Source organism: Podarcis bocagei (genome assembly GCF_964188305.1).
Source record: "Podarcis bocagei genome assembly, chromosome: 1".
NCBI lineage: Eukaryota > Metazoa > Chordata > Lepidosauria > Squamata > Lacertidae > Podarcis > Podarcis bocagei.
Genome location: NC_138125.1, coordinates 4,704,603 through 4,732,142, shown reverse-complemented (window position 1 = coordinate 4,732,142; position 27,540 = coordinate 4,704,603). Strand labels below are relative to the sequence as shown.

The following is a 27,540-nucleotide window of genomic DNA, read 5'->3' as shown; positions in this document are numbered from 1 at the left end:
GGGCGGGCCTCTGGTGGGCGGAGCTCCCCGCCGGCCAATGGCGAGCGGCGCGTGGCCCGGAGCGAGCGCCTCAAATCGCCGCGGCCGCTCAGCTGATTGTTTCTTTCGCAGCTGGAGCGAGGGAGGGAAGAGTTGGCTGGTTCGGGGAGAGCCGAGCCGGCGCTGCAGGCGGGCGGGCGGGCGGGAGGTTCACTGGCAGGGCAAATATATTTATATATCTATGGATTATTTTTGAAGCTGGATTTGCATGGAGCTGTGAGCCTCTCCGTTGCGGGGTGCAAGGCACCCCTTCCCCCCAGTTTTGCACCCCACCCACCCACGCACCCCTTTGCACAACCCCCGGTTTGTTACTTTGCAGGGCGCCCAAGGGTGCCCCGGGGGTGCCATGGTGCTGCGGGGCCCCGATCCGGGCCCCGATCCCCGCTCCCCGCTGGCCCTGGGACTGAGCACCTTGCACACGCTCCTCTACGCCGGCCTCTTCCTCTTCGCCTACCTGCAACTCTGGCTGCTCCTCTACTACCGGGAGAAGCGGCTCAGCTACCGCACCGTCTGCCTCTTCCTCTGCCTGCTCTGGGCGGCGCTGCGCACCGTCCTCTTCTCCTGCTACCTGCAGGGCGCCCTCTTGCCGCCCCACCACCGCCAGCCCCGGCTGCCTCCCTTCCCCCGCTGGCTGCTCTTCTGCTTCCCCGTCTGCCTCCTCTTCGCCACCGGCTGCCTCCTCAATCTCTATTTTGCAGAGGTAAGTGGGATGGGGAGGGTCGTCTCTGTGCGTTTCAAATAAATATTTGTTTGTTTGGATTTATTTATTTTTTTGCATGGTGTTTTAAAAACAGCAGAACAAAACAAGCGCGCGCGCACCCGGCAGCCCAGGCACGCCCCCCCCTTCCTCCTCCTCCTCCTCCTCCGGCTTGTTTGCCTCTTCTTGTTTACCACATTCTGGTGCATCTGCAAAAAAACTTGGGATGGATTTTCCTCCTCCTGGTGTTGGAGAAACCCAAAAGGCTTTTTTTTCCCCTGCAAGCTTTGGCTTGTGTGATCTCTCTTGCAGTTTTTGCAGAGGTTGCAAGCGCACCCGGGCTTGCTGTATAGAGCTCTTGTAGTTCTAGATGTGCATGTAAAATATATGTGCTTTTTTCTCCTTTTTCTTGCAAATAAGGGGCCAGCGTTTGCAGAGCACCAGCAACAGCCTCCCAGGTTGTCTCAGCTGGGGCAGGGAGCGCTGTCAGCCATTACGTCATCGCTCCGGAGCCTCTCCCCCCCCCCCATTGTTGCTTCATTCCTCCTCTCCCTGTTTTTGCTTTCTCTCCTTCAGTGTCAAGACCTTTGAAAGGATCTGGCTATTAACCCTTTTCCCATTTTACCTGCTTAGCCCTTTTGATGGCATCTCCACATCATCCTAGGAAACTATTCTTTTAAAACTGTAAGCGAGTTTTACCACTTTCTATAATCCAGAAGATGAAAGGGTCAGAGCTGAATTATTTTTGTGGCTGTTTCCCCCCCCCCCTTCTGCTGGGGTTAATTTCCTACCCCTCCCATCCTGTGTCTTGCTGATCAGCTGTTTCCAAACCCCTGCAAACTCCCCCTGTCTCCCAAAACAAAACAACATTCAATTATCTGGCTTCAAGGTTTGGATGTTCCGTTGAGCATATTGCATCGCAACCCCCTTGTTGTTGAGTTGGGAATAGGTTACACCGGGTTCTTTGGGGGGTTATTTCCAGGCAGGTACCCAGGACCTACATACAGCCCTGAACACAAACCTCCTCCTCTCTCCCGATTTCAGTTTTGGCACCCCTTGTCTGAACAGGATGATGCCCCCCCCACTCTACAGCAGTTGGCTGAATTTCCTTAAAATTCCCTTTCTTTTGGTGGGTGTGTTTCTTTTGAGTCTCGGGCAACACTCCCTCTCTCTGTGTGTGCAAAAGTGTCTTGTCACATAGGATGCGGTGTCAACAATGATTTCATTCTCCCAGGGATGTTCACGTGATAAGCACGAGTGAGAGAGAGGCTGTTATCCCCAGGAAAAAATAAGCACTGGCTTCTCAAGGCTTGCTTTTTCGTAAGGCGATCTCTGGGGTGGCGAATGAGAGTTGATGCGGGAGTAGCAACCTTAAGGCTGCAATCCTCTAGCACCGCTGAGCGTGGTGTTGCTCTTCAAATGGGTGTGCATAGGATCGATGGACCACAAAATACTGTGCCGCACCTTCCGAGGAGAGGGGGTGACATCTGCAGGTGGCATCACCCATAAAAGGTAAAGGGACCCCTGACCATTAGGTCCAGTCGTGGCCGACTCTGGGGTTGCGGCGCTCATCTCGCTTTATTAGCCGAGGGAGCCGACGTACAGCTTCCGGGTCATGTGGCCAGCAGGACTAAGCCACTTCTGGTGAAACCAGAGCAGCGCAAAGAAACGCCATTTACCTTCCTGCTGGAGCGGTACCTATTTATCTACTTGCACTTTGACGTGCTTTCGAACTGCTAGGGGGGCAGGAGCAGGGACCGAGCAACGGGAGCTCACCCTGTCATGGGGATTCAAACCACCGACCTGATCGGCAAGCCCTAGGCTCTGTGGTTTAACCCACAACGCCACCTGCTTCCTGGCATCACCCATAGGCATCCCATAATCCTTGCAAAGGCAAGCTAGGAGATCAGGGTGATATTGGCTGGTTTCAGCGCTGTTACGAAAACATGACCTACCAGTTGCTAGGTTTTAAGGCTATCAAAGAGAAGCGCTAGAAGAGTCTTGCTCTTCAGAAGGTCTGGCTTAAGAGTATTGGGCTTGAAAGTTGTTAAGCGTCAACCCAGACCTCACTGAAGAGCAGGCTCTTAACCAGGGGTTGGCAACCTAAGGCCCGTGGGCCACAAGTCGTTTAACCGGCCCATGAACTGAGCTACCCACTAGGCAAGTCCCTGCACGCTGTGCTAAACCAGCGCAGCACAGGGACTCACTTCCACAGCACCAGAAATCGTGTCTGCACATGCTCAGATGCCGAAAACCATGTCTGCGCAGATACTGGAAATCGCGGGCATGCGCGTTTCGTGTGCACACTCCGACCCACAGAGGGCTCTCTGCTGGAGTGAACCGGCCCGGGCGAGGTAAACCTTGCCGACTCCTGCTCTTAACCTTTTGTGTCACCTGATTCCCCATGGCTAAATATGACTACTTGTGAGGCGGTAAAAGGTAAAGGGACTCCTGACCATTAGGTCCAGTCGTGGCCGACTCTGGGGTTGCGGCGCTCATCTCGCTTTATTGGCCAAGGGAGCCGGCATACAGCTTCCAGGTCATGTGGCCAGCATGACTAAGCTGCTTCTGGTGAACCAGAGCAGCGCACGGAAACGCCGTTTACCTTCCCGCCACAGTGGTACCTATTGATCTACTCGCACTTTGACGTGCTTTCGAACTGCTAGGTTGGCAGGAGCAGAGACCGAGCAACGGGAGCTCACCCTGTCACGGGGATTCGAACCACCGACCTTCTGATTGGGAAGCCCTAGGCTCTGTGGTTTAACCCACAGCGCCACCCGCGTCCCACGTGAGGTGGTAAAGGCAAGAAAAGCTGCGTTCCATGACAGGACATCTCTGCTCTGACTGGCAGCCAGCAGCTCTCCAAGGTTTCAGATGGGAGCTGCTCCCTGCCCTACCTGGAGTTACCTGGGACATCCTGCGTGCAAGGAAGATGTTATGACGCTGAGCCACAGAGCATGTTGGCATGCAAAGTTATGCACCCATTGGCTGTGCCCTCCTGGAAAGCGCATAGGTCAATTTCCAATGGACTCTATCCCCTGATTGTTAGTAAGTTGGGGGTTGGGTTCATTTCTGGATTTTCTGCCTCTGGGGGCTCCCCAAAACGTACCGTATTTTTCACTCTATAAGACGCGCCTAGTTTTTGGAGGAGGGCTTCACCCTTCGAGTCTGGTTGAAGAAGAGGACCATGCAAGAAAAAACAAGGAAAAAAAATATTCTGAATCTCAGAAGCCAGAACAGCAAGAGGGATCGCTGCACAGTGAAAGCAGCAATCCCTCTTGCTGTTCTGGCTTCTGTTATAGCTGTGCAGCCTGCATTCGCTCCATAAGACGCACACACGTTTCCCCTTACTTTTTAGGAGGGAAAAAGTGAATCTTATAGAGCAAAAAATATGGTATTTGACAAGCTCTTTCTCCATGGTGTTCCCCTCAGAATCTAGTGTTAATTAAGGATCTGGAAGCATGGGGAACGAAGCAGAGCGGCTTGAGACCAATGAGTTTAGGGAAGGACAGAGTTCCTTCTGTCTCACAATGATCTCCTTAGGTGTATCTGCACTCGACATTTTTAAACTGCATTCAGTTTGTTTGCAGGTCTAAAGATTGAGCTGATATATTATGGGGTGCAGCAGCGAGGCAGGCCTGTTGACTTTAGACTACAGGGTTAACTGATGTAACAGCTCTTTAAAATCAAATCTGCAGATTAGAAGCACTAGTTCTGAAGGAGGGGGAAATATCTTGTTGATCTCAAGCTTTCAGGGTCCTCTTCTTCAACCAGACTTAAAGGGTGAAGCCAGCTTTCAAAACGGCAGCTTGAGGTGGAATCTGCCGCAATTGCCTCCTCCTGAACTCTATGAGCTATGAATTCACATCTCAAGTTAACTACAGAGCAAGGAGTCTTAACTTCAGTCCCTAGAGATTGATTGTGGGAACTGGTCTAAAAGTCTGGCTGCATGGACAGACAGTATCAAAGAGAAAAGGAAGACTTGAGACTGATGATTAACCCCGAGCATATCCTGTGCACACTTACTCAGAAAGGAAGACCATTGCTCAAGCCTGTGCATATTTGCGGAGGGATTTTGGAGAAGTCCCCTGCCCCCAAGGAGTTGTTGCCACATAAAAATTCAGGGGTCAGGGATAGGGAGATCAAGCCAATGCAATCCAAATTGCAACTGAGGTGTAACTGGGAACAAAAAAAAATGCATGGATATGTGCCCCCTTCTCTAGAGGTCCAGAGGGCGGCAACACAAGAACAGGGCCTTCTTTGTGGTGGCTCCCCGTCTGGAATTCTCTCCCCAGGGAAGTTCGCCTGACGCCTTCATCACACACCTTTAGGCGCCAGGCAAAAGCGTTCCTTTTTAACCAGGCCTTTGGTTGATCTTATTGACCTTTTAGAAAGTGGCTTTGTGGGGGGGGGGTATTGGGTTTGTGCTTTTGGTTTGATTTTATATGTTGTGGTCTTGTTGTGAACTGCCCTGAGACCTCTGGGTATAGGGAAGTGTATAAGTTGAATTAAATAATACCGTATTGGCCCGAATATAAGCCGCACCCGAATATAAACCACTCCCTTAAAATTCTGCAGGCACTCACACCCGTTCTGTTTTGCCGTATGTGTGTTTCAGCAGCAATATCGTAAAAGCCAGTTTTTGTAAGGTCACGAATTTAAGCCGCGCTCTAACTTTTCATGGTCAGAATTTGGGAAAAAGGTGAGGCTTATATTCAGGCCAATACGGTAATAATAATGATGATAATAATTAATAATCTCACATATTGGGAGCTTGCCCCAGTTCCATGAGCTACAGTTCATGTCATGGAAGGGGGCAGTGAAGATTTTGCTGGAGAATGGGTCCCTTTTACAGATCTGGAATACTGAGTCATGAAGCTTTGCGTTGCCCAAGAATGCCAGTTTGTCTTCTGCCAGGGAATGATTAAGCAGAAACCACCACTGCCACCATCTCCTTTGTAGAGAATTCTTTAGCTTGCCCAGAGCACCACAGATGGGAAGCAGGAACTCGAGTGTGTGCAGAGCAAAACACTTTGCCCTTTGCACAATTCCCCTCGCTGTTTCTCTTCTTCCCTTCCTCGGCAGCTCTGCATTTTTGCATACCCATAAGACGATCCCTGCAGCTTTGTTGTTGTTGTTGTTGTTGTTTAGTCGTGTCCGACTCTTCGTGACCCCCTGGACCAGAGCACGCCTCAGGATCTGTCCTTCCAGTGAGCACTCGGGGCTGATTTCCTTCAGAATGGAGAGGTTTGATCTTCTTGCAGTCCATGGGACTCTCAAGAGTCTCCTCCAGCACCATAATTCAAAAGCATCAATTTTTCGGCGATCAGCCTTCTTTATGGTCCAGCTCTCACTTCCATACATCACTCCTGGGAAAACCATGGCTTTAACTATATGAACCTTAGTCGGCAAGGTGATGTCTCTGCTTTTTAAGATGCTGTCTAGGTTTGTCATTGCTTTTCTCCCAAGAAGCAGGTGTCTTTTAATTTCGTGGCTGCTGTCACCATCTGCAGTGATCATGGAGCCCAAGAAAGTAAAATCTCTCACTGCCTCCATTTCTTCCCCTTCTATCTGCCAGGAGGTGATGAGCCCAGTGGCCATGATCTTTGTGGGTTTTTTTTATGTTGACCTTCAGACCATATTTTGCGCTCTCCTCTTTCACCCTCATTAAAAGGTTCATTAACCCCCCAGCTATGCCACTGCCCAAATGTTGAAACTTTTCATCTTTGGAGAGTTGCTCCATCTCTGTGATTTTTGCTGTTGTTTTCTGAGCGTTTTTCAGCTGTGCAATATCCTTTCTGCAGTGAGCTGACCAGAACGGCACGCAGTATTCCAAGCGCGGCGGCACCGTAGGTTTGTGTAATAACATTTCGCAGACTGGTACAGACACATATGCACACACAGTGCTGCACGCACATGAGAGCAAAAAACTAATAATGCCTGAAAGCAAAGAAAGCCAAAATACTGAATATTTGAAAAGGGAACTACCGAAAGGTGGGACACCATGAGAATGGACTGCTGAAGGAGAAAGGTCTTTGGCCTCATCTAGTTGCAGGGACCTAGGCAGCATCTTAAAAAGTAGAGACGTCACCTTGCCAACAAAGGTCCGTATAGTTAAAGCTATGGTTTCCCCAGACCCTGATGTTGGGAAAGATGGAGGGCGCAAGGAGAAGGGGACGACAGAGGACGAGATGGTGGGACAGTGTTCTCGAAGCTACCAGCATGAGTCTGACCAAACTGTGGGAGGCAGTGGAAGACAGGAGTGCCTGGCGTGCTCTGGTCCAGGGGGTCACGAAGAGTCGGACATGACTAAACGACTAAACAACAATAGCTGGGGGGGGGATTTGCCAGGGGTTTTTGCCCCGGGTGAAGCCCCAGAGAGACGCCATTGAGGCTCCCAGCCGCTGTGTGTGTATCAACATAGGTATCTGGTTGGTGACTGTGAGAATAATAATAATATTTTTTTATTTATACCCCGCCCTTCCCGGTTCAGAAAACCAGGCTCAGGGCGGCTAACAACAAATTTAAAACACTTAATTGATGCAACAAAATTGATTTAAAACACTTAATTGATGCAACAGCACAGAATACAGTATAAAACGTTAATAACAATAAATTCAGAATTCAAAAATCCATTTGGGGGGAAATCCATCCAATAAACATTAGATGATCCCCAGGGCTAGCTGGCTGAATTGGTCCTGTTTGGGCCAGCGAGGAGACCAGGGGAGAATTAGCTATGGGATCCCAGAGCGGGTAATCTTCATAAAAAAGGGAGAGGGAGGGAAGGAAGGAAGGAAGGGGGATAAAAGATCAGGCTAAGTTCAAATTGAAAGCCCGGTGGAACAGCTCTGTCTTACAGGCCCTGCGGAAGGAGGTTAAATCCTGCAGGGCCCTGGTCTCATGGGACAGAGCATTCCGCCAGGTCGGAGCCATCACTGAGAAGGCCCTGGCCCTGGTGGAGGATAGTCTGACTTCCTTAGGGCCCGGGACCTCTAAACTCTGATTATTCATGGACCTTAAGGTCCTCTGTGGGGCAGACCAGGAGAGGCGGTCCCGTAGATACGAGGGCCCTAAGCCACAAGAGGATGGATGGGATAGATGGGACTTTGTTCTCGTCCAGAAGGCTCTTACATTCATTGTTGACTTCTGCCTGACTCTGGCTCCTGGCAAAATAAGGGGGGGGGAGGGCTTTTGTGCTCGAATCCTGCTTGCTGGTTTCCCACAGGCAACTGGTCGGCCACTGTGATAATGGAATGCTGGGCTGGAGGGGCCACTGGCCGGATCCTGCATATTATGTACTGAAGTTCTCACCCTGGGCCAGCAGGGGGATACTGTAGATAGTTTTCACTCAGGTCCACATATGCAAATAAGGGATTAAACGTGACGTTCAGTGATTGGATAGTTACAGAAAATGGTTACTGTTGCGTTGTAGTGGAGCTCTATATAAGCAGGCTGGCTGCACCCTTCAGTTCAGTTCTGTTCTGGCCTCTGAATAAACGAGAGCTGTCTGAAGAATCGCTGTGTTGTCTGATATGTTCGCCCACAACTTGACACAGCAGGTGGTTCTTATGTCCTTAACTCGCAATACTCAAACCTAGACGTGACCTGAAACACAGCTAGGCTCCAAAATTCAGACTTCTCCAGATCGAAACAGCAGCTGAAGCTGTCAATGTGGATGCTGGAACGCTGGAGCAAAGTGCTCACGGGGACTCATACCTAGCAGAAAATTCAAAAAAAAACAATCAGGTCCCGGTTTCCCCGTGCATCATGGGAATAAGCTCTTCTTCTTCTTCTTCTTTGGTGATCCCTCGTAGCCGAATAAGATTGTCTCCCATGAACACGGTCTTAACAGTGAGTCCGTAAGTGACTGTGGAGGCCAATTCTGGATCCACACGTCTTTCCACAGTGGGGACATTGGTTTCCGGGCAGGAGCTGATCACGGTGTGGATTTGCCAAGCGTGCCTTCCTCTTAGCATGTTTCTCCCTTTTGTCCTAAGTTTGAGCATCTTCAAAACCCATGAGACCTTTGGTCAAGGCTGTTCTCCAACTGAATAATAATAATAATAATAATAATAATAATAATAATAATAATAATTTATTATTTATACCCCGCCCATCTGGCTGAGTTTCCCCAGCCACTCTGGGCGGCTCCCAATCAAATGTTAAAAACAGTCCAGCATTAAATACAGTGGTGCCTCGCAAGACGAAAATAATCCGTTCTGTGATTCTCTTCGCCTAGCGGTTTTTTCGTCTTGTGAAGCAAGCCCATTGACGGATTAGCGCTATTAGCAGCTTTTAGCGGCTTATCTGCTGATCGGATCAGCTGATAAGTGGCTTAGCGGCTTAGAAAAAGTGGGGGGGGGAAAGGGAAAAAAACCAGCAGGAACTCGCAAGACATTGTTGTCTTGCGAAGCAAGCCCATAGGAAATTCGTTTTGCGAAGCACCTCCAAAACGGAAAACTCTTTCGTCTAGCGAGTTTTCCGTCTTGCGAGGCATTCGACTTGTGGGGCACCACTGTATTAAAAACTTCCCTGAACAGGGCTGCCTTCAGATGTCTTTTAAAGATAGGATAGCTGCTTATTTTCTTCACATCTGCTGGGAGGGCGTTCCACAGGGCAGGCGCCACTACCGAGAAGGCCCTCTGCCTTGTTCCCTGTAACCTTACTTCTCGCTCCTTCAGCGTCTCCACCCCCATGAAGCGCTTGCAGGCCAATGTTTCCCAATTGTAGGTGTTTATACTATTTTTTTTAGATTTGTCTTGAGAGAGTCTTTAAACCTCTTTTGTTGACCACCAGCATTACCCTTTCCATTTTTAAGTTCGGAATAGAGTAGTTGTTTCGGAAGACGATAATCAGGCATCCGAAAAACATGACCAGTCCAACTAGGTTGATGTTGAAGAATCATTAGTACATCATCACAAATGCACAACATAAAGGATACCCGGAGGGAGCCCTATGATGGAATAGGGGAAAACCTCACCCAAACCCACGTTTTCTCTTTTTCTGAACAGGTGATCTTCAAAGTGAAGTGTGCCGCCGAATTCAACAAATACAAGTGAGTCTAACCTTTGAGGGGTGGTGCCTTGTAACACATTAGTTAGGTAAAGGCAAAGGGACCCCTGACCATTAGGTCCAGTCGTGACCGACTCTGGGGTTGCAGCACTCATCTCACTTTATTGGCCGAGGGAGCCGGCGTACAGCTTCCGGGTCATGTGGCCAGCATGACTAAGCCGCTTCTGGCGAACCAGAGCAGCGCACGGAAATGCCGTTTACCTTCCCGCCGGAGTGGTACCTATTTATCTACTTGCACTTTGACGTGCTTTCGAACTGCTAGGTTGGCAGGAGCAGGGACCGAGCAACGGGAGCTCACCCCTTCGTGGGGATTTGAACCGCTGACCTGCTGATCAGCAAGTCCTAGGCTCTGTGGTTTAACCCACAGCGCCACCCGTGTCCCAATAAATTAGTTACCACAGGTTTTAATCGCAGGTTAAAATTTGCTGCTGATGAATCAACATGGCTTGATAAATGCGCAAAGGCACCCAAAGGGTCCGCAACGGCGTCCGAGCCGCTCAGCCTTCTTGGCATAAAAACACGATTTCGGAAAAGCGCAACTTTTTTTGTTTCTTTCATTTCGACGTGGCCTGCATTTCGGAGCAATCCTGTTCGGGAAGGAGGAACCTGGGGCCTCCCAGGTCTTTGGGACTACAGCTCGTGTCAGCTCTGACCATTGGCCATGCGGGGCTGATGGGAGTTGGAGTCCAATACAGGTTCCCAGCACTCTTGCTGCGGCTTCCTATAAATAATTGTAGTGCAGCTGAAGCAGATGGTGTTCTCTTGGCAAAGCCATGTGGATTCATGGGGAGGTACTCAACTAATTTTATGCACTAATGAAGTGGGAATTCCTCCCTCTTAACTTTTCCGTATGTGAAACTTGCACCATCCCCAAATCTGCTCCGGAGGGTTGGGGAAGCCCCCAGAAAAAAAGTTAGGGGTTAATGTGAGGAGAAGGGACTGTATTGCCAATTTTTGGAGGACCTTTAATTCTAACACGACAGAGCTATTCCGCCTGGCCTTCAATTTGAATTAACCTGATCCTCTATTCCCTTTCCCCCTTTCCTCTTCTATGAAGAAACCCTTTCGGGGACCCCACATTTACCGTATTTTTCGCTCTATAGGACGCACCAGATGATAAGACGCACCTAGTTTGGGCGGGAGGAAAACAAGAAAAATATTCTGAATCCCAGAAGCCAGAACAGCAAGAGGGATCTGGCTTCTGGGATACCGTGTGGCTATTCTGGCTTCTGGGATAACTGCGCCAAGCCTCTTCAGGGCAGTGTGATGAAGGCTCCCCCTGCCCAAAGAGGCTGTGCACGGGTAAGGCAGAAGGACAGGCGCATGGCTGAAGGGGCGCTGCGCAGTTCTCCCTCTCTGCGCAGCGCCCCTTCAAGCGAAGCTGGAGGAGCAACAGAAGGAGACCCGTCTGTTGTTCCTCCGGCTTCCAGGCAGCCTTTGGAGCGCAGCGGGACGTCGCACCACGCTCCAAAGGCTTCAGGTTCCTTTGGCTGAAGCCAGGAGAGTCTTGCTCTCCCGGCTTCAGCAAAAAGAACCCGAAGCATTCGGAGCGCGGCGCGAGGTCCCGCCTCGCTCCGGAGGCTTTGTGTTGCTATTGCTGAAGCCAAGGAGCCTGCATTCGCTCCATAGGACGCACACACATTTCCCCTTAATTTTTGTAGGTGAAAAAGTGCGTCCTATAGAGCGAAAAATACGGTAAATTCTTCCCTGGACTCCTTGCTGCCCCTAATAGGACCAACTTGGCCATTTAGCCCTGGTGATCATTCAGTGACTGGGATTTCCACACACACACACACACCCCCAATGACCCCTGAATTTTATTGATATTGATGCTGCATTTTATGTTGTGTTTTATGCTGTTTTTAAGTCGCATTTTAATCAATGTTTTATATTTGCTGTTGGCCGCCCTGAGCCCGGTTTTTAAACCGGGAAGGGCGGCATATAAATAAAATTTTATTTATTTATTATAATGGTTTGGATTACTGGTACTCAATGGGTTGGGCAAATGCGCCTTTTTGAGAAGACATCTGATAAACCAAAAGTATATGAAGGAGAGAGCTCAAATGGCCCTTTTTTAAAAAATACATGGGGTTATTTTATTTCTTATACAAATCTAGAGGCACATGTTACTCAGTGCCACCAGTATGTACAAATGTCCAGCTCATTTGAGACTATATAGCACCTTTATTCTCAGTAATGGAACTCACTGGTGGGCAATACTTTTCTAAATCTTAATTGTTTGTAAATGGGATATTTGTATGGGTCAATACTTTATTCTCCCTTTGGAGCTACATGTTAGCTTTGACCTTCCAACTTGCCAATGCTTTTATGGCTTAAATCTTTGATTCTTTGTTTTCTGTCTGTTTGCACTTGTTGTTGCTAATAAATCAATAAAAAATAATAAAAAGAGTTAAATTAAAATTAAAAGAAACCTAAATTTTAAAAGAAACAGAGTGGATTTAGGGAGAATATTCTGTAGCGCAAGGATAAATCCTTCTGCTGATAGGCCATTCACCTCATTGCTATGCTGAATACAACCCACAGATTTTTGAGAGCGCTTTATCTTTTGTAATACTGATGGATCTTGAACTTTTTTTGGCTTTTAACGCTCTGTACTTGAACAGATTTCTTTCCCCACTTGGCTTCCGTGTCGCCCCACTGGGGTCCTCTCTGCCCCCTTTCCTTCCCCCTTTTCTCCTGCAGCTAATGTCTTACTGCACCTTAAGGCAGGAATAGCCAACATGGTGCTTCTAGGTATCGCTATAATAATATACATATAAATAAATATAATAAATATAAATTTAAAAATTATTTATATCCCGCCCATCTGACTGGGTTATCCCAGCCACTCTGGGTGGCTTACAGCATATATAAAAACATAATAAAACATCAAACATAAAAAACCGGAACATCTATTGAAATGTATAAGATTTTGAAATGCAGAAACAAAGAAAATAATCAAACCATTAATTCTAGTGTGTGGGGGGCCACCTAAATTGTATAATTTGGCATCTCAATGATTGGTCTTATTAATTGTATTATAATTTGGCATTGTTGCAATGCGGCTACTATTGGATTGTTGTAGCTAAAAACTAATAAATTATTATCAAAATAAAAAAACCAAAAACCAGAATATCTTAAACAGATTATAAATAAACCAATAGAAACCAAGAATAAGAATAAACAGCTTACATCTATACCCAAATTAAAATAACATCCACCTAAACATTTAACCAACCCCACCCCGACGAAAACAAAACAGAGGAACCAAAATTGAAACATTTTAGCCAGTTGCCCCAACCCAAAAGTTGTTAAATGGGATTACAACTCCCAGTGCCAGATTTAGGTAAAGGGACCCCTGACCATTAGGTCCAGTTGTGACCGACTCTGGGGTTGCGGTGCTCATCTCGCTTTACTGGCTGAGGGAGCCGGCGTACAGCTTCCGGGTCATGTGGCCAGCATGACTAAGCCGCTTCTGGCGAACCAGAGCAGCACACGGAAACACCATTTACCTTCCCACCGGAGCGGTACCTATTGATCTACTTGCACTTTGTGCTTTCAAACTGCTAGGTTGGCAGGAGCAGGGACCGAGCAACGGGAGCTCACCCTGTCATGGGGATTCGAACCGCCGACCTTCTGATCGGCAAGTCCTAGGCTCTGTGGTTTAACCCACAGCGTCACCCACAGAGCCATCCGCGTGCCGGATTTACATATAAGCTAAACAAGCTATAGTTTAGAGCCCCACTCTCTTGGGGGCCCCAAAAATATTTAAAGGAAGAAAACCTGGATGTACATTTCCAAACTATAAGATTAAAAAAGAAATAAAATAAAACCTACCTACAGCAGCCGTGTTTTGTGTTGTGTAGGCTCCTATGATGTAAGTCATGGGCCCCGCCTGCTAGCCTGCTCCCTAAAATATCACTGGTTTCCTCCTTTCTATATATAGGGTGCCTACATTCTGCATGGACTGGTCGCATGGCTTGAGATACCTATCAGGTCCATAAATTACCATATAGCATATATTCAACACAAAAACCAGCGACAATTTGTTGTTGACAAAGGACAGCTGGACATACAAAGGGCCCCATTACTTTCAGTAGCTAAGGGCCTCATCAAACCTAAATCCTGGCTATGTCCCGTTCCTCCCAGAGCATCAAGCAAGACAACAACTGCGGTCCATTGACCAGAAGGCCTCCATGTTGGGACACGGATGTGATAACCTCCTGTTTCCTTTTCCAGGGCCACCCTGTACGTGGGCTCCATCCTCACCAGTCTCCTCTTCGTCTTTGTGAATTTGACGTGCGCGTTGCTGGCGCACGGCGACCTCCCTGAGGACCAGCTGCGGTGGACGGTGTTCACCCGGACTCTTATCAACGACAGCCTCTTCATTCTCTGCGCCGTCCTGCTAGCCTGTTTCATGTGCAAGCTGTCCAAAATGTCTTCGGCCAATGCTTACCTTGAGTCCAAGGTAAGGGAGATGGGTTGGTGGGTTGGTTTCTTGTTGTTGTTATTGTTTTTCCTCACCTTAAAGTCTCCCATTTCCAAGGAGGGATGAGTGGCTGGTCTCCGTGAAGTTAGGGTGTGGTTGTTAAAGTGGAAAATTGAATTGTACCGGAATCTTGGAATCTGCCACACACCAGGGTGTAGAGGCAAGACCAGCTTTAAGGCTGAAGAGCTCATTTCCTTTGTGTACAGTGCTACAACCAGATGGGTGGGGTATAAATAATAAATTATTATTATTATTGTTATTATTATTATTAAACATGAGTCTGACCAAACTGCGGGAAGCAGTGGAAGACAGGAGTGCCTGGCGTGCTCTGGTCCATGGGGTCACGAAGAGTCGGACATGACTAAACAACAACAACAACATTATTTTTTATTACCCTGGTTCTCAAACTTAATCCGTTCCAGAAGTCCGTTCCAAAACCAAAGCGTTCCAAAACCAATGCGCGATTTCCCATAGAGAGGAATGCAAAACGGATTAATCCATTCCAGACTTTTAAAAACGACCCCTAAAACAGCAATTTAACATGAATTTTACAGCTGTCCATGGAGGCGCAGGTTAATTGTGTCCAGAGCAGCTGTTTATCAGCTTCATCTGCTACGCAGGCTGAGACCCTACCTGTCCGCAGACTGTCTCGCCAGAGTGGTGCATGCTCTGGTTATCTCTCGCTTGGACTACTGCAATGCGCTCTACATGGGGCTCCCTTTGAAGGTGACCCGGAAACTACAACTAATCCAGAATGCGGTAGCCAGACTGGTGACTGGAAGCGGCCGCCGAGACCACACAACACCGGTCCTGAAAGACCTACATTGGCTCCCAGTACGTTTCTGGGCACAATTCAAAGTGTTGGTGCTGACCTTTAAAGCCCTAAATGGCATCGGCCCAGTATGCCTGAAGGAGCGTCTCCACCCCCATCAGTCTGCCCGGACGCTGAGGTCCAGCACCGAGGGCCTTCTGGCAGTTTCCTAGCTGCGAGAAGCGAAGTTACAGGGAACCAGGCAGAGGGCCTTCTTGGTGGTGGCGCCCGCCCTGTGGAACACCCTCCCATCAAATGTCAAAGAAATAAACAACTTTCTGACATTTAGAAGACATCTGAAGGCAGCCCTGTTTAGAGAAGTTTTTAATGACCGATGTTTTAATGTACTTTTAATCTTTTGTTGGAAGCCGCCCAGAATGGCTGGGGAAACCCAGCCAGATGGGCAGGGTACAAATAATAAATTATTATAATAATTATTATTGAGTCTCACAGCAGAGCAAGAGCCACTTTCATTACCCTGCCCATCCTCAACTCCTCTTTTTATGGACACTACCTGCCTCTGTGACTCTTTCCCTTACATGCCTCTGTGGAATGTTTGTGAACGTTCCGTGACCCCGCAGCCCATTTCTCAAGTTCCAACACGTATCTGGTTTTGGAAGAGCAGGCTGCCCGTATGGAATCGGCAAAAAAAACCCACACCAAAGTAGCTCTGAATAAATTTGCATCAATTAGCATAGATTATTCATGGAACACAGTCCGTTGTGCACGGAGCTTTACGGGCTTAACCGAAGCGAGAACAGACAGGTCTCTATCCTGGGCGATGATCTCTAAGGACATGGCGTCTCGCCTCCCACCCCACCCACCCTCCTCCATGCCTGAACCAGTTGCTTTTATCTCGTGTCTGAAAATACCGTATTTTTCGCTCTATAGGATGCACTTATTCCCCTCCAAAAATGAAGGGGAAATGTGTGTGTGTCCTATGGAGTGAATACAGGCTTTCGCCGAAGCCTGGAGCGCGAAAGGGGTCGGTGCGCACCAACCCCTCTCGCTCTCCAGGCTTCAGGCAGCTATCCGCAAGCCTTCTGAGCGAGGCGGGAGTGCCCGCTGAAGGCTTGCGGATAGCAGCCTGCAGCCCGAAGCCCGGGGAGCCGGATGGCTGCGCAAAGCCTCCCCTGAAGCCAAAACAGCTGTCCCCGAAGCCAAAACAGCATGATGGAGCGCTGCGCAGCCCTCCGTCTCGCTGTTCTAGCTTCAGGATGGCTGCGCAAAGCCCCCACAGGGCAGCGGCGTGTCTGCTCCCCGTTGCCCTGCGGAGGCTACAAAGGATGTCCCCGAAGCCTCAAGCCTTTGGAGTGCAGCTGAGCTCCAAAGGCTTCAGGGATCTTTGAGGCTGGCGGTGGGGGAAAGCAGCGCTTCCCCCCACTGCCAGCCCCACAAGCTCGGGGGGCAGCGGCAAGGCTGTGTGCAGCCTTTGCGCTATTCCCCGACCTGCTCTTGAACGCACCTTGTCTTAGAGGGGGAGAACAAGAAAAAAAATTTTCCCCCTTTTCTCCCCCTCCTATGGTCCAGTGCGTCCTATAGAGCAAAAAATACGGTAAGTGCCTGGGCTGACCAGTCATCACATAGGGTAGAAAGAGCATCCTCTCCATCTTCAAGGCTGGTGGAGTGAGAGATTCCTTCTCTGTCGCATCTGATTCTTTGTGAACTTGGCATGTTCAAATATTTAAAAGCTGTTTTTCTTAAAAGAAAGAAAGATGAACATCTCTTCCGGTTCAGTTCTCTCGCGAACAATTTACCCAGCGTAAAAACAACCACTTAAGAAGAAAGATCTGAGCACCAGCTTCCTGTATTTTTAATGCCCTCTTTCTGTATATATGTGTTTTTCTTTTTTTAAAAAAACTAGGGCACATCTGTCTGCCAAGCCTTGCTTGTGGGTTCTGTCGTCCTTCTCCTGTACTCCTCGAGGGCTTTCTATAACCTGGTGGCGGTGGCGATCTCGCCGGACCACGTGCCCAGCCCCTTCAACTATGGCTGGGATAACCTTTCGGATAAGGTCAGTGGGCTTTTATCCAGGTGTTTTTGAATTTCCATATAAGAACAGAAGAAGAGTCAGTGGCCCGCCTAGTCCAGAAATCCTGTCTTCGCATTGGCTGAGCAGATGCCTGTGGGAAACCCAGTGTCAGGATTCGAACACAAGACCCGCTCCAAGGTCGTTTCCAGCAAATGGTATTCAGCTTTGCTGCCTCCAACTGTAGGGGCAGAGCACAGCCTTCGTGGCTAGCAGCCCTTGATAGCCCGCTCCTCCTCCATAAATTTGTCCAATCCTCCTTTAAAGCCCATCAGTACGTTTCCAAGCACAATTCAAAGTATTGGTGCTGACCTTTAAAGCCCTAAATGGCCTTGGTCCAGTATACCTGAAGGAGCGTCTCCACCCCCATCGTTCCGCCCAGACACTGAGGTCCAGCTCCGAGGCCTTCTGGTAGTTCCCTCCCTGGGAGAAATAAAACTACAGGGAACCAGGCAGAGGGCCTTCTCGGTGGTGGCACCCACCCTATGGAGTGCTCTCCCGCCAGATGTCAAGGAAATAAACAACTTCCAGATGTTTAGAAGACATCTGAAGGCAGCCCTGTTTAGGGAAGCTTTTAATGTTTAATAGTTACAGATAGGTAGCCGTGTTGGTCTGCCATAGTCAAAATAAAAAAATTCCTTCCAGTAGCACCTTAAAGACCAACTAAGTTAGTTCTTGGTATGAGCTTTCGTGTGCATGCACACTTCTTCAGATACACTGAAACAGAAGTTGCCAGATCCTTCTATATAGTGAGAAGGTGGGGAGGGGTGTTACTCAGAAGGGGGGTGGGAATGGGAGATTGGCAGATAGCTGAGATGAGCCTGTTGACGACTCTTAACGACTGTAATAGGTCTTACAGGAAAAGGCAAGGGGTGAGAAGGTGAGAAATGGCTTAGTCATGTATAATGAGATAAGAATCCAATGTCTCTGTTCAGACCAGGTCTCTCCATGGTTTTAAGTTTGGTAATGAGTTGCAATTCAGCAGCTTCTCTTTCCAGTCTATTTCTGAAATTCCTTTGTAGTAAAATGTTTAATAAAGGTACCCCTGCCCGTACGGGCCAGTCTTGCCAGACTCTAGGGTTGTGCGCCCATCTCACTCAAGAGGCCGGGGGCCAGCGCTGTCCGAAGACACTTTCCGGGTCACGTGGCCAGCGTGACATCGCTGCTCTGGCGAACCAGAGCCGCACACGGAAACGCCGTTTACCTTCCCGCTTGTAAGCGGTCCCTATTTATCTACTTGCACCCGGGGGTGCTTTCGAACTGCTAGGTTGGCAGGCGCTGGGACCGAACGACGGGGGCGCACCCCGCCGCAGGGATTCAAACCGCCGACCTTTCGATCGGCAAGCCCTAGGCGCTGAGGCTTTTACCCACAGCGCCACCTGCGTCCCATACAAAATGTTTAATAGGTTATTATATTTAAATATTCTGTTGGAAGCTGCCCAGAGTGGCTGGGGAAACCCAGCCAGATGGGTGGGGTATAAATAATAAATTATTATTATTATTTTATGATCATCATCATCTAAGGTGGTGGCCATCACGGCCTCCTGTGGCAATGAGTCCCATAGTTCAACTGTGCACCATGTTGAAAAGTACCTTCTCTCTTATCAGTCCTGAATCTTCTAAATAAGAGGCGTCCCACAATGGAAGTCTGTACTCGAAGGACAGTCCCAGACACAGTGTAGCCCATGGGTAGGCAAACTAAGGCCCGGGGGCTGTACTGGCCCAATTGCCTTCTAAATCCGGCCCCCAGACAGTCCGGGAATCAGAATGTGCCCTTTTATTTGTAAAATGCATCTTTGGGTTATTTGTGGGGCCTGTCTGGTGTGTTTACATGAGTAGAATGTGTGCTTTTATTTAAAATTCATCTCTGGGTTATTTGTGGGGCATAGGAATTCGTTCATTTCCCCCCCAAAAAATATAGTCCGGCCCCCCACAAGGTCTGAGGGACAGTGAAAATGTTTGCTGACCCCTGGCCACTGTAACCTGTCTCCTTGAGTGCTAGACTTGAATCCATGCCCTGTTCCCGCAGGTTCGAGGCGAAGAAGCTGGAAGCGAAGAATACGTGGTTTTTGGGGTCGTCTTGTTCCTCTGGGAATTTGTCCCTACAACATTCCTGGTTCTCTTCTTCCGGGCTCAGAGGATCGCACAGAATCTGGTACGATCACGCAGGGTTTGCGCGGACCAACTACTTTTCCTAGTTAAAAACAGAGCATGCCCCTCAAACTGTGAAGACCATTTCGAAAGGAAATTATTATTTTTTAAAAAGATTTTGTTGAAGCAAATCAAACAAATTGATAGAGCGGAAGTAATGGAAGTGGCAAGAAGCAGCACAGTATATCCAAGAGAGGCTTAATATTTGTTTGGTGGGGTATTGAAGACCATGAGGAAAACAAAATTTCACCACTGAGAGGGAGTTGTGTGCGTCTGTATTTGCTGTGCGTAAGATAAAACCCCACCAAAATAGGATTTTATCGGTGGTGGTGGGGGGGGTGTGCTACATTTCTTTCTTTTCTTATTTTTATTTTCAATGCAAAACGACAACAAAAATTACAAACATTGAATCCAAAATAAAACAGTACAAACAAGAAAAAAGAACACAAGAGGGAAAAAGAACACAAAAAAACAGAAACGCACATCTACAAATAAAACCATATAATCATTCTAATCGAATCATTACATACATACCGTATTTTTCGCTCTATTAGATGCACCGGACTGTAAGACACACCTAGTTTTTAGGGGAGGGAAACAAGAAATAAGAAAGCAACGCAAAGCCTCCTGAGCGAAGAGGGAGCGCTCCTCCATCTTCGCTCAGGAGGCTTTGCGGGGCTATCCCTGAAGCCAGGAGAGGAAGCGGGATCGGTGCGAACCGATCCCTCTTCCCTCCTGGCTTTCCCCCCACCTCCCGCAAGAGCTGCGCACTCTTTAAAGGGAGCGCGACACTTGGGGGCTTTTCTGGAAGGTGGGGGAAGGGACAGAGCCGCGCAAAAGCCAGGGATAGCTGCCTGAAGCCTCCGCAGGGCAGGGGGATGAAGACTCCCCTTGCCCGGGAGAGGCTGCACACAGCTAAGGCTCCCCGAAGAGCCGTGCTCCCTTTAAAGAGTGTGCAGTGTGTGTGTGCGGCTCCATAGCTGTCAACTTGCAGATTTGAAAATAAGGGACCGGCAGCCTCAAAAATAAGGTATCAGCAGCCAAAATAAGGGATTTTCGGAGCGCAGGTATGTTCAACTTCTGAGCCCCTCCGAGCCAAAGGCAGAAAGCCCAGCCAGCAGCCAAACGAAGCCTCCAGCAGTGGTTCCCACAGCGCAGCAACCCAGCAAAGGGGATGCAGCAAGGAAAACCACCGTCACCTCTCTGCTGGGAAGCGCTGAGCAAAGGCGAGTCCCCGATTTGATCGGCACAAGGCATGCAAGCTCCACCCCCCCAGTTGTTCTTAGACTCCTTATTGGGTGAGCAACACAGTTGGAGCCTCCCTCCTCTCTGGCCGGCAGGGAGGGAGGGAGAGGAGCTGCTTCCTTTGAAACCCGGGAAATTTAAGGGACATCATCAATAAGGGACAGCAGCGGGACACAGCGCTGGGATAAGGGACTCTCCCGCCAAATAAGGGACGGTTGACAGCTATGGTGCGGCTCTTGGGGGCTTTTCCCCAAGGAAGGAGAAGGGCAGCCCTTTTGGGAAAAGCCCCAAAGAACCACACACACGCTCCACACGGCTCTTTAAAGGGAGTGCTGAGCAGAGCCTCCCGCCTGCATTCGCTCCACAAGACACACACATTTCCCCTTACAGTGGTACCTCAGGTTAAGTACTTAATTCGTTCCGGAGGTCCGTTCTTAACCTGAAACTGTTCTTAACCTGAAGCACCACTTTAGCTAATGGGGCCTCCCGCTGCCGCTGCGCAATTTCTGTTCTCATCCTGAAGCAAAGTTCTTAACCTGAGGTAATATTTCGGGATTAGCGTATGTAACCCCAGGTACCACTGTACTTTTTAGGAGGGGGAAAGTGCGTCTTATAAGTGCAAAATACGGTGTATATACATACTGACTTATTTCCTTTATTCCTAAGACCTTAAAATTTTTACTCTTTCTAGGTTGTTGTGTCTAATGTATATTACCTCTTTTTTACACCATTTTTCGCTTTCTTTAACCCTGCAAAGCATCATTCATTCCATACTGATATGCTTACTCCAGAACAGGGGGCTGTGTGCTACAGTTCTTTGGCAGCACATTCGTTTAACGAGTTATTCTTTCAGCTAATGCTAAGCTCCACACATTTTTACATCAAAGCAAATGTTGCAAATTCTGCAAGGTTCCCCCCCACCACCGCCACTGAAAGAGGAAAAGGAAATTAAGAGAGACTTTCCTCCCCATCTCCCCCTAAGTGGGATGCGCCCCAAGACTGTCCGCACCCCAGACCCTTGTTCTAAGATCGCTGTCTGTTTTGCTCACTTAGCTAACAGCCTCTTTTAACCAAACAGGCGCCGGCTGGAATGATAAACAGCCACAGCTACAACTCCCGCGCCTATTTCTTCGACAATCCAAGGCGGTACGACAGTGACGACGATCTTCCGAGGCTCAGCGGAGGAAGGTAGCGCGGTTGACGGGGGAGAGGGCGTTATGTCGGCAGCCCACTTCAAAGCGTAGGGAAGGGCTGTATAGCTCAGTGGGTAGGGCACGTGCTTTAGAACAGGCATAGGCAAACTTGGCCCTCCAGATGTTTTCGGGACTATAATTCCCATCATCCCTGACCACTGGTCCTGTTAGCCAGGGATGATGGGAGTTGTAGTCCCCAAACATCTGGAGGGCCGAGTTTGCCTATGCCTGCTTTAGAAAGTTGTGTAGTTGTTTATTTCATTGACGGGTGTTCCACAGGGTGGGTGCCACTACCGAGAAGGCCCTCTACCTGGTTCCCTATAATCTCACAGCAGGGTGGATTTGATTTAAATCAAATGGATTTAAATTACTAGTCAGTAAGACTTGATTTAAATCATTATTTATTTATTTTTTACAGAAACTCTCATTCTTGAGTCTTAATATTTACAACCAGATGAAGGTTTCATTTTTGGAATAATAAATTTTCAGAGTAGCTTTTACAATATCAAAATTTACTGATTTGGTCATACTATTAGAAATACATAGACAAGTAATTATGAAATTATTGTGAGGTTTAATCAGTTAACTGTTTATATTTGGATAACTTTCCTGCTGTACTTTATTGGAAGGAGAAAAATAATCAGTTCCTTAATAATGTAAACAATTTATTTAACTAAAACAATAACAATATAGCATATGTTTGTTAACTGATGTGGTTAAACAATTATTTTATTTTAAAAGACTTAGTTTTAGCACACGTGAAAAACTTACGTAACGTAAATAGACTATAATGTAACTTAAATAGAAAACTACCTTTAGAAAGATTTTTTCTCCAAAAGCATTTTATTACAAAAATCCAATTTAAATTTAAAAACTCTGATTTAAATTTTTAAAAAACCTGATTTAAATTTTAAAGAATCCAATTTTTTATTTAAAAAAAAAAATCATTGATATTTATCCACCCTGCCTCACGGCAAGAGAACTGCCAGAGAGCCCTTGGAGCTGGATAATGGGGGCAGAGATACCCCTTCAGGTACACTGGGCCAAGACTGTTTAGGTCAGGCATGGCCAAACTTGGCCCTCCAGCTGTCTTGGGACTACAACTCCCATCACCCCTAGCTAACAGGACCAGCGGTCAGGGATGATGGGGACTGTAGTCCTCAAACAGCTGGAGGGCCATTCACTGGTTTAGGTGTAGCCTTATTGGAGTTCACCGATTGGGTCTGCGTTGCTCCCGGACAGGAGGAAGGAAGTCAAATGACACCGAGGGTTGGTTCAGAGAAAGAGTTCTTTATTTCTGCTCTCCGGAACAGCAGAGAGGCACTTGCGTGGTCAGTCCACAGCAAGTCCAAAGAAATGAGAAATTTCATGCAGTATATATATCCTCCAGGCACCCTCTCCCTCCTTCCCCAGGAATCCAGCCACGTCAGCTTGTACACGCAGGTTGACATTACAGATGTTCCTGCTCCAGCACTCTTAACCATAAAAGGGTTTTCCTTCCTGTACTTCTGACCATAAAAGGATCTTCCTGTTCCTACTCTTATCTTGGAGCAAGAGGTCACCAACTCCAAGAACACCCTCTGGCGCTGTTCCCAGACTAGGTCTGTGCGCCTTTGTGGTCAGGATATAAGGCACAGACGTGTCTTCCCTGTTCTACTGGTACAGTCAAGGCCATTCTTGCCGTCACAAACTGATAAAGGAGAGGGCTCTGAGCACTTGTCTATACAGCTGGGTTTTTGGCTCACGAGCTCAAGTTAAAGCGTTTTAGCTAAGGAAAAATAGGGATTTTGGTGCAGTTTCAAACTGCCTGCACAGTCAGTTTTGGGTTTAGGAAACCCATTCCTTCATTGGTGCATTTGGTTTTGGACTGGTTTTCCCGGACCCGCAGGACTTCCCTCCTGTCCTCTTCCTTCTCCGCAGCTTGGCTACCCCCCAGAGCTCTGGCTGGTACGGTTCCTTGACGGGGAGCGACAGCTGCGTCATGATCCCGCCGTTGGTGGCCCCTCCGATGGACGTGGCCCCGCTGCTTTTCACCCACGGGAGCCTGGATTCGAGAAGCCACCCGAACCCCCGCCTGGTGCCGTAGGACTGGAACTCGCGCGCCTCTGGGGGGCTGCGCCTGGGTGGGACGCGGACGGAGTAGGGCTCCAACCAAGTGCGCAGGACTCGGGCGGCAGCTCCTCGCTGGGTCCCCAAATACCTAGCGCGGCTCCCGAAGTTTCCGGGACGTGGGAACGGAAGGACGGGAGCTTTGCAAAGCCAACTCTTCTTGCCAAATGGTACTTGCAATGATGGAAGCCGGCGAGGTCAAATCACAGCCCTATAGAAGTATTTCATTTCAGTGGGTCGGGCCTTCCAGAGGAGGACGATACCTTGGCAACCGAAAACAGCAGCACAGCTTTGCTGGCAGACCTTGATGGCTGATAATTTGCACTTTTAACCGAACTTTCCCAAGGAACACTCATTCTTCCTGCCAGTCAACTGTCTCCATCAGCTTGGAAAGACGGTTCTGGGTAACCCTTTTAATTGCACATCCATAGCTGGGGAAGTTTGTTCGGTCTTCCTGCGATGACTGGAGCATCTCTGCGTACTAACGGTGGGGACGTTTCGGGTCGGGTGGGGAATTCCTTGCTTCCAAACTTTTCAGAGTTTTAAAATGGGGAAACCATAACACACAAAAAAGAAAGAATGTTAACAAGTGTGGCACAAGTGTCGTGGTCTCACAAGGGTTGCAGCTATGCTTTACTATCAATCTGTTTATTCCTGGGACTGTTGAAGCCAGTTCTTCATATCGATATTTTTTTGCATGTGGTATGAAGCCCCTTGCGACCGACTGACTTATGTTGAGCATTGATTTATAAAACTAAAAAACTTGGTTCACACACTGGGGAAAGCAGAGCTGTTACTCGGTGGTGCTTTACTTTTTTTAATGACAGAATGGCTCCATGGGGACTAGTTGCATGCTTGCTAGGGATATTGCAGAAGCAGCGGAGGTTGAGACTTCTACTGCTCTTAGCCAGCCAGCTACAGGGGTGGTCCGGGATGGGAGAGCCTTCTTAGGGTTCGCTTAGCAGTCGGGAAGCAGCACGTTTAGCGTTTGGACTGCTTAGCAATCACAAAATAGCACTGTCATCTGCAATGGAGAAAATGTTTGGTTGCACTCTCTAGCAGAGTTGAAGAAAACTTTCCCTCTTCTCCTTTACTCCCTGCTTCTTCTTAATAGAGAAGTGTAGCCATTGATGCATCTTCTGGATGATTTTGCAGTTCATGGCAGTCATACTTCTCAGCAGAGGGGATAGGGAGCAGTTGCCTGGTTATAATGCACACAGCTGTGTTGTCTAGAAAAGCTGCAATCCGTTCATTTTTTTAAAATCCAAGCTGGGAATGTACACTCTTGAGTGGATAGTATTGGGATGAAGTGAAGACTCCCTAAGGGTCAAGAGGCAGGCTGGATGAACCCCTTCTTATATTGGGTGATTTCCACCACCTTCTGGCTGCAAAAATCTGATTCTGCTCCCTTGTGACGGAATGAAGACATGTCCCCATTGCGTAGAAGTTCAGACCCAGAGTTGGAGCTCTCTGTTCCACCAGGTTGCGCGCATTCTGCTTCTCAGGCCATTCGAGAACCAGGTGAGTTATCCCTAACATTGAGAGGTAGGAGGCAGTATCTTGCCAAACTTGGCCCTCCATCTGTTTGGAGACTACAAACCCCATCATCCCTAGCTAACAGGACCAGTGGTCAGGGATGATGGGAATTGTAGTCTCAAAACAGCTGGAGGGCCAGGTTTGGCCATGCCTGCTCGGAGTGAACGTGACTTCAGCAAAAAGTGCAGATTTTAGAATTTGTTGGGGGGTGTCGTGCTTGCGAAAGTGCCTGAACAAGTTTAGATTCTTGCGCAAGCACTGCACCCAAATACCTGCTTGCAGCCCAGCCTCTTCACAGATCCGGGGAATCTTTCACCCACCAACTGGACTATAGTTCCCAACATCCCTGGCCAGTGGCCGTGCTTGCTGGGACTGATGGGAGCTGTAGCTCAGCGGCACCTGGTGGGTCCACCCCCCCCCCAGAGAAACACCCCTGGGCTGACGTCATGTGTTCGAGAGTAGCTGTTTTGGGGGCCTAAAGCCATCAAAGTTGTCAGCAAATTCCACTCCCAAGTGACGCTAACCTGCCAAAGACTTGCTGGGAGACGTTTGCCCATTCCTGGCGCTGTGCTCACAAATTCAGACGTTTGGTAGAAACAGTGTAGGCAAGGCAATTCTTGTGTAATATTAATAATAATGATTTTATTATTTATTCCTCGCCCATTGGGCTGGGTAGCCACAGATTTCTTGACTTGGCATAGATTTCTTGACTCTGTTTTTTTTCTGTTCAGCTCACTCTTACCAACCAGGGCATTTTGCTGCTCTTTGGGACTTAGTTCAGAGGCTGCTTTGGGAAATGTGTGACGGTTCATCTCCATTAGCAGACTCTTAACAGCCCCAGGACAAAAAGGATATTCTCCTCCTCAAGGTATTCATGGAGCAAAACCTCAGGTGCCATCTGTAAGCGTTTGCTTAGGAGGGAAACATTTATCATTCCAGCAGCTCTTTTGCTTTTCAAATCTCAAGGTATCTTCCCGGGGGTAGAACTGTGTAGCTGTCCCTTTCAATTCGCAAGCTAATTCTGATACCCCGTGAGGATATCTGGCTGGAATAATGGGTGTATCTCCTGTTCACAGATTGAGAAGGAAAACTACATGTTACACCGGTTTTTGAAGTCACACCAAAGTGCTGGCAATGTTTCAAGAGTGGCTGCAGATTGAGATAATAGCATTAAACCCTAGTTTAGTGTTACAGGGCCAAGCCTAGGGTTCCCACCCTGCCAGACTTGTGCTCTCCTCCTCCAATGTAGCTTTCACTGCAATTTAAATTAACCAGTTTAGCAGTGCTAACCTGTGGCTAATCTGATTGGAACAAGCCAGCTTCATAAACTGTGTTTTGAAGGAAACCTCATATCGCGCTTTGCAGTAGGGAAAAGCACCCGAGCTGTTCTCTTGCAACAGTAAACTATGGTTTTTAGCATTGCATCAGGGCCCGGTCAGGGTGGCCATTTTGCGGGGGGCGATTCGTAAACATGTTAGTGTCGACATGGGAGATTTTGACAGCTGCTAAATTTTAAGAAAAAGGCCATATTGGCGTTGCGCATCAGGATATGCGCTCTCTCTCTTCCTCCCCCCCCATCCCAAGCTAATGTGTGACTAGGACCGCCCCCCCCCGGCATCAATTGATCCCTGACTCGGGTGAAACAAGTCGTGTCTCGAACTCTGTGCTGCTCTCTTTCACCCACCAAAGGCGGATTAACACCCCCTCACCCACCCGTTTTTTTCCGCTTAAGAGTTTTACAATGCACTGGGAGCACTTTATAATTTTTGTTTTGTAGGCGGGAGGAGGGCACTGTGTTAAGGGCTAAGAGCTCCTTATCCAACATTTTGCACTGAACTGCGTCGACCGAAGCTGATCTTTCCCACTCATTGGAGCCACAGCTGGTTAGGACAGTGGGGTGGGGTTGTAGAACGGAGAAGTAGTGATGGCTGACGAGAGGTGGGCACCCTTTTCATTGTTGTGGACAACTTCTTATTTAAATGGAGAAATCCTGCCATGTGCGAGAGTTCGCCCGTTTGTGGTATGGTTTGAGGGACGCCATTTTGCCAGCTGTCCCTTCAGCCCTCGGCTGGCTGCGCCTAATGAATGTACCCCACGCTTAAACCTCCTTCACTCTGAACTGTAATGCCATTCATGTTTTGAAAATAAAGGTTTGTTTTTATCTTGTGA

The 27,540-nt window shown here is 48.3% G+C and overlaps 2 protein-coding genes across 2 annotated transcripts in view; one reads left to right on the top strand and one right to left on the bottom strand.

Annotated features, from left to right (window-relative positions):
* The window catches only part of TXNDC16 (thioredoxin domain containing 16), a 56,869-nt gene extending 56,269 nt beyond the window's left edge, over positions 1-600 (bottom strand). The window contains exon 1 of the mRNA XM_081191895.1: positions 494-600. The gene's annotated coding sequence lies outside the window, so the exon portion shown is untranslated. The remainder of the gene's footprint in view (positions 1-493) is intronic.
* GPR137C (G protein-coupled receptor 137C) lies at positions 117-27,540 on the top strand. Its single transcript, XM_081193632.1, has 7 exons — positions 117-739; positions 9,748-9,791; positions 14,048-14,276; positions 16,973-17,122; positions 19,167-19,292; positions 21,612-21,721; positions 23,647-27,540. Exons 1-7 carry the CDS (start codon positions 386-388, stop codon positions 23,810-23,812), a joined length of 1,179 nt encoding a protein of 392 aa, XP_081049758.1. The 5' UTR covers positions 117-385; the 3' UTR covers positions 23,813-27,540.

Coding starts and splice junctions, on each gene's coding strand:
- GPR137C (XM_081193632.1), top strand. CDS start 386: ATGGTGCTGCGGGGCCCCGATCCGGGCCCCGATCCCCGCTCCCCGCTG. Junction 740..9,747: donor TCAATCTCTATTTTGCAGAG/GTAAGTGGGATG, acceptor TTTTCTGAACAG/GTGATCTTCAAAGTGAAGTG. Junction 14,277..16,972: donor ATGCTTACCTTGAGTCCAAG/GTAAGGGAGATG, acceptor TAAAAAAACTAG/GGCACATCTGTCTGCCAAGC.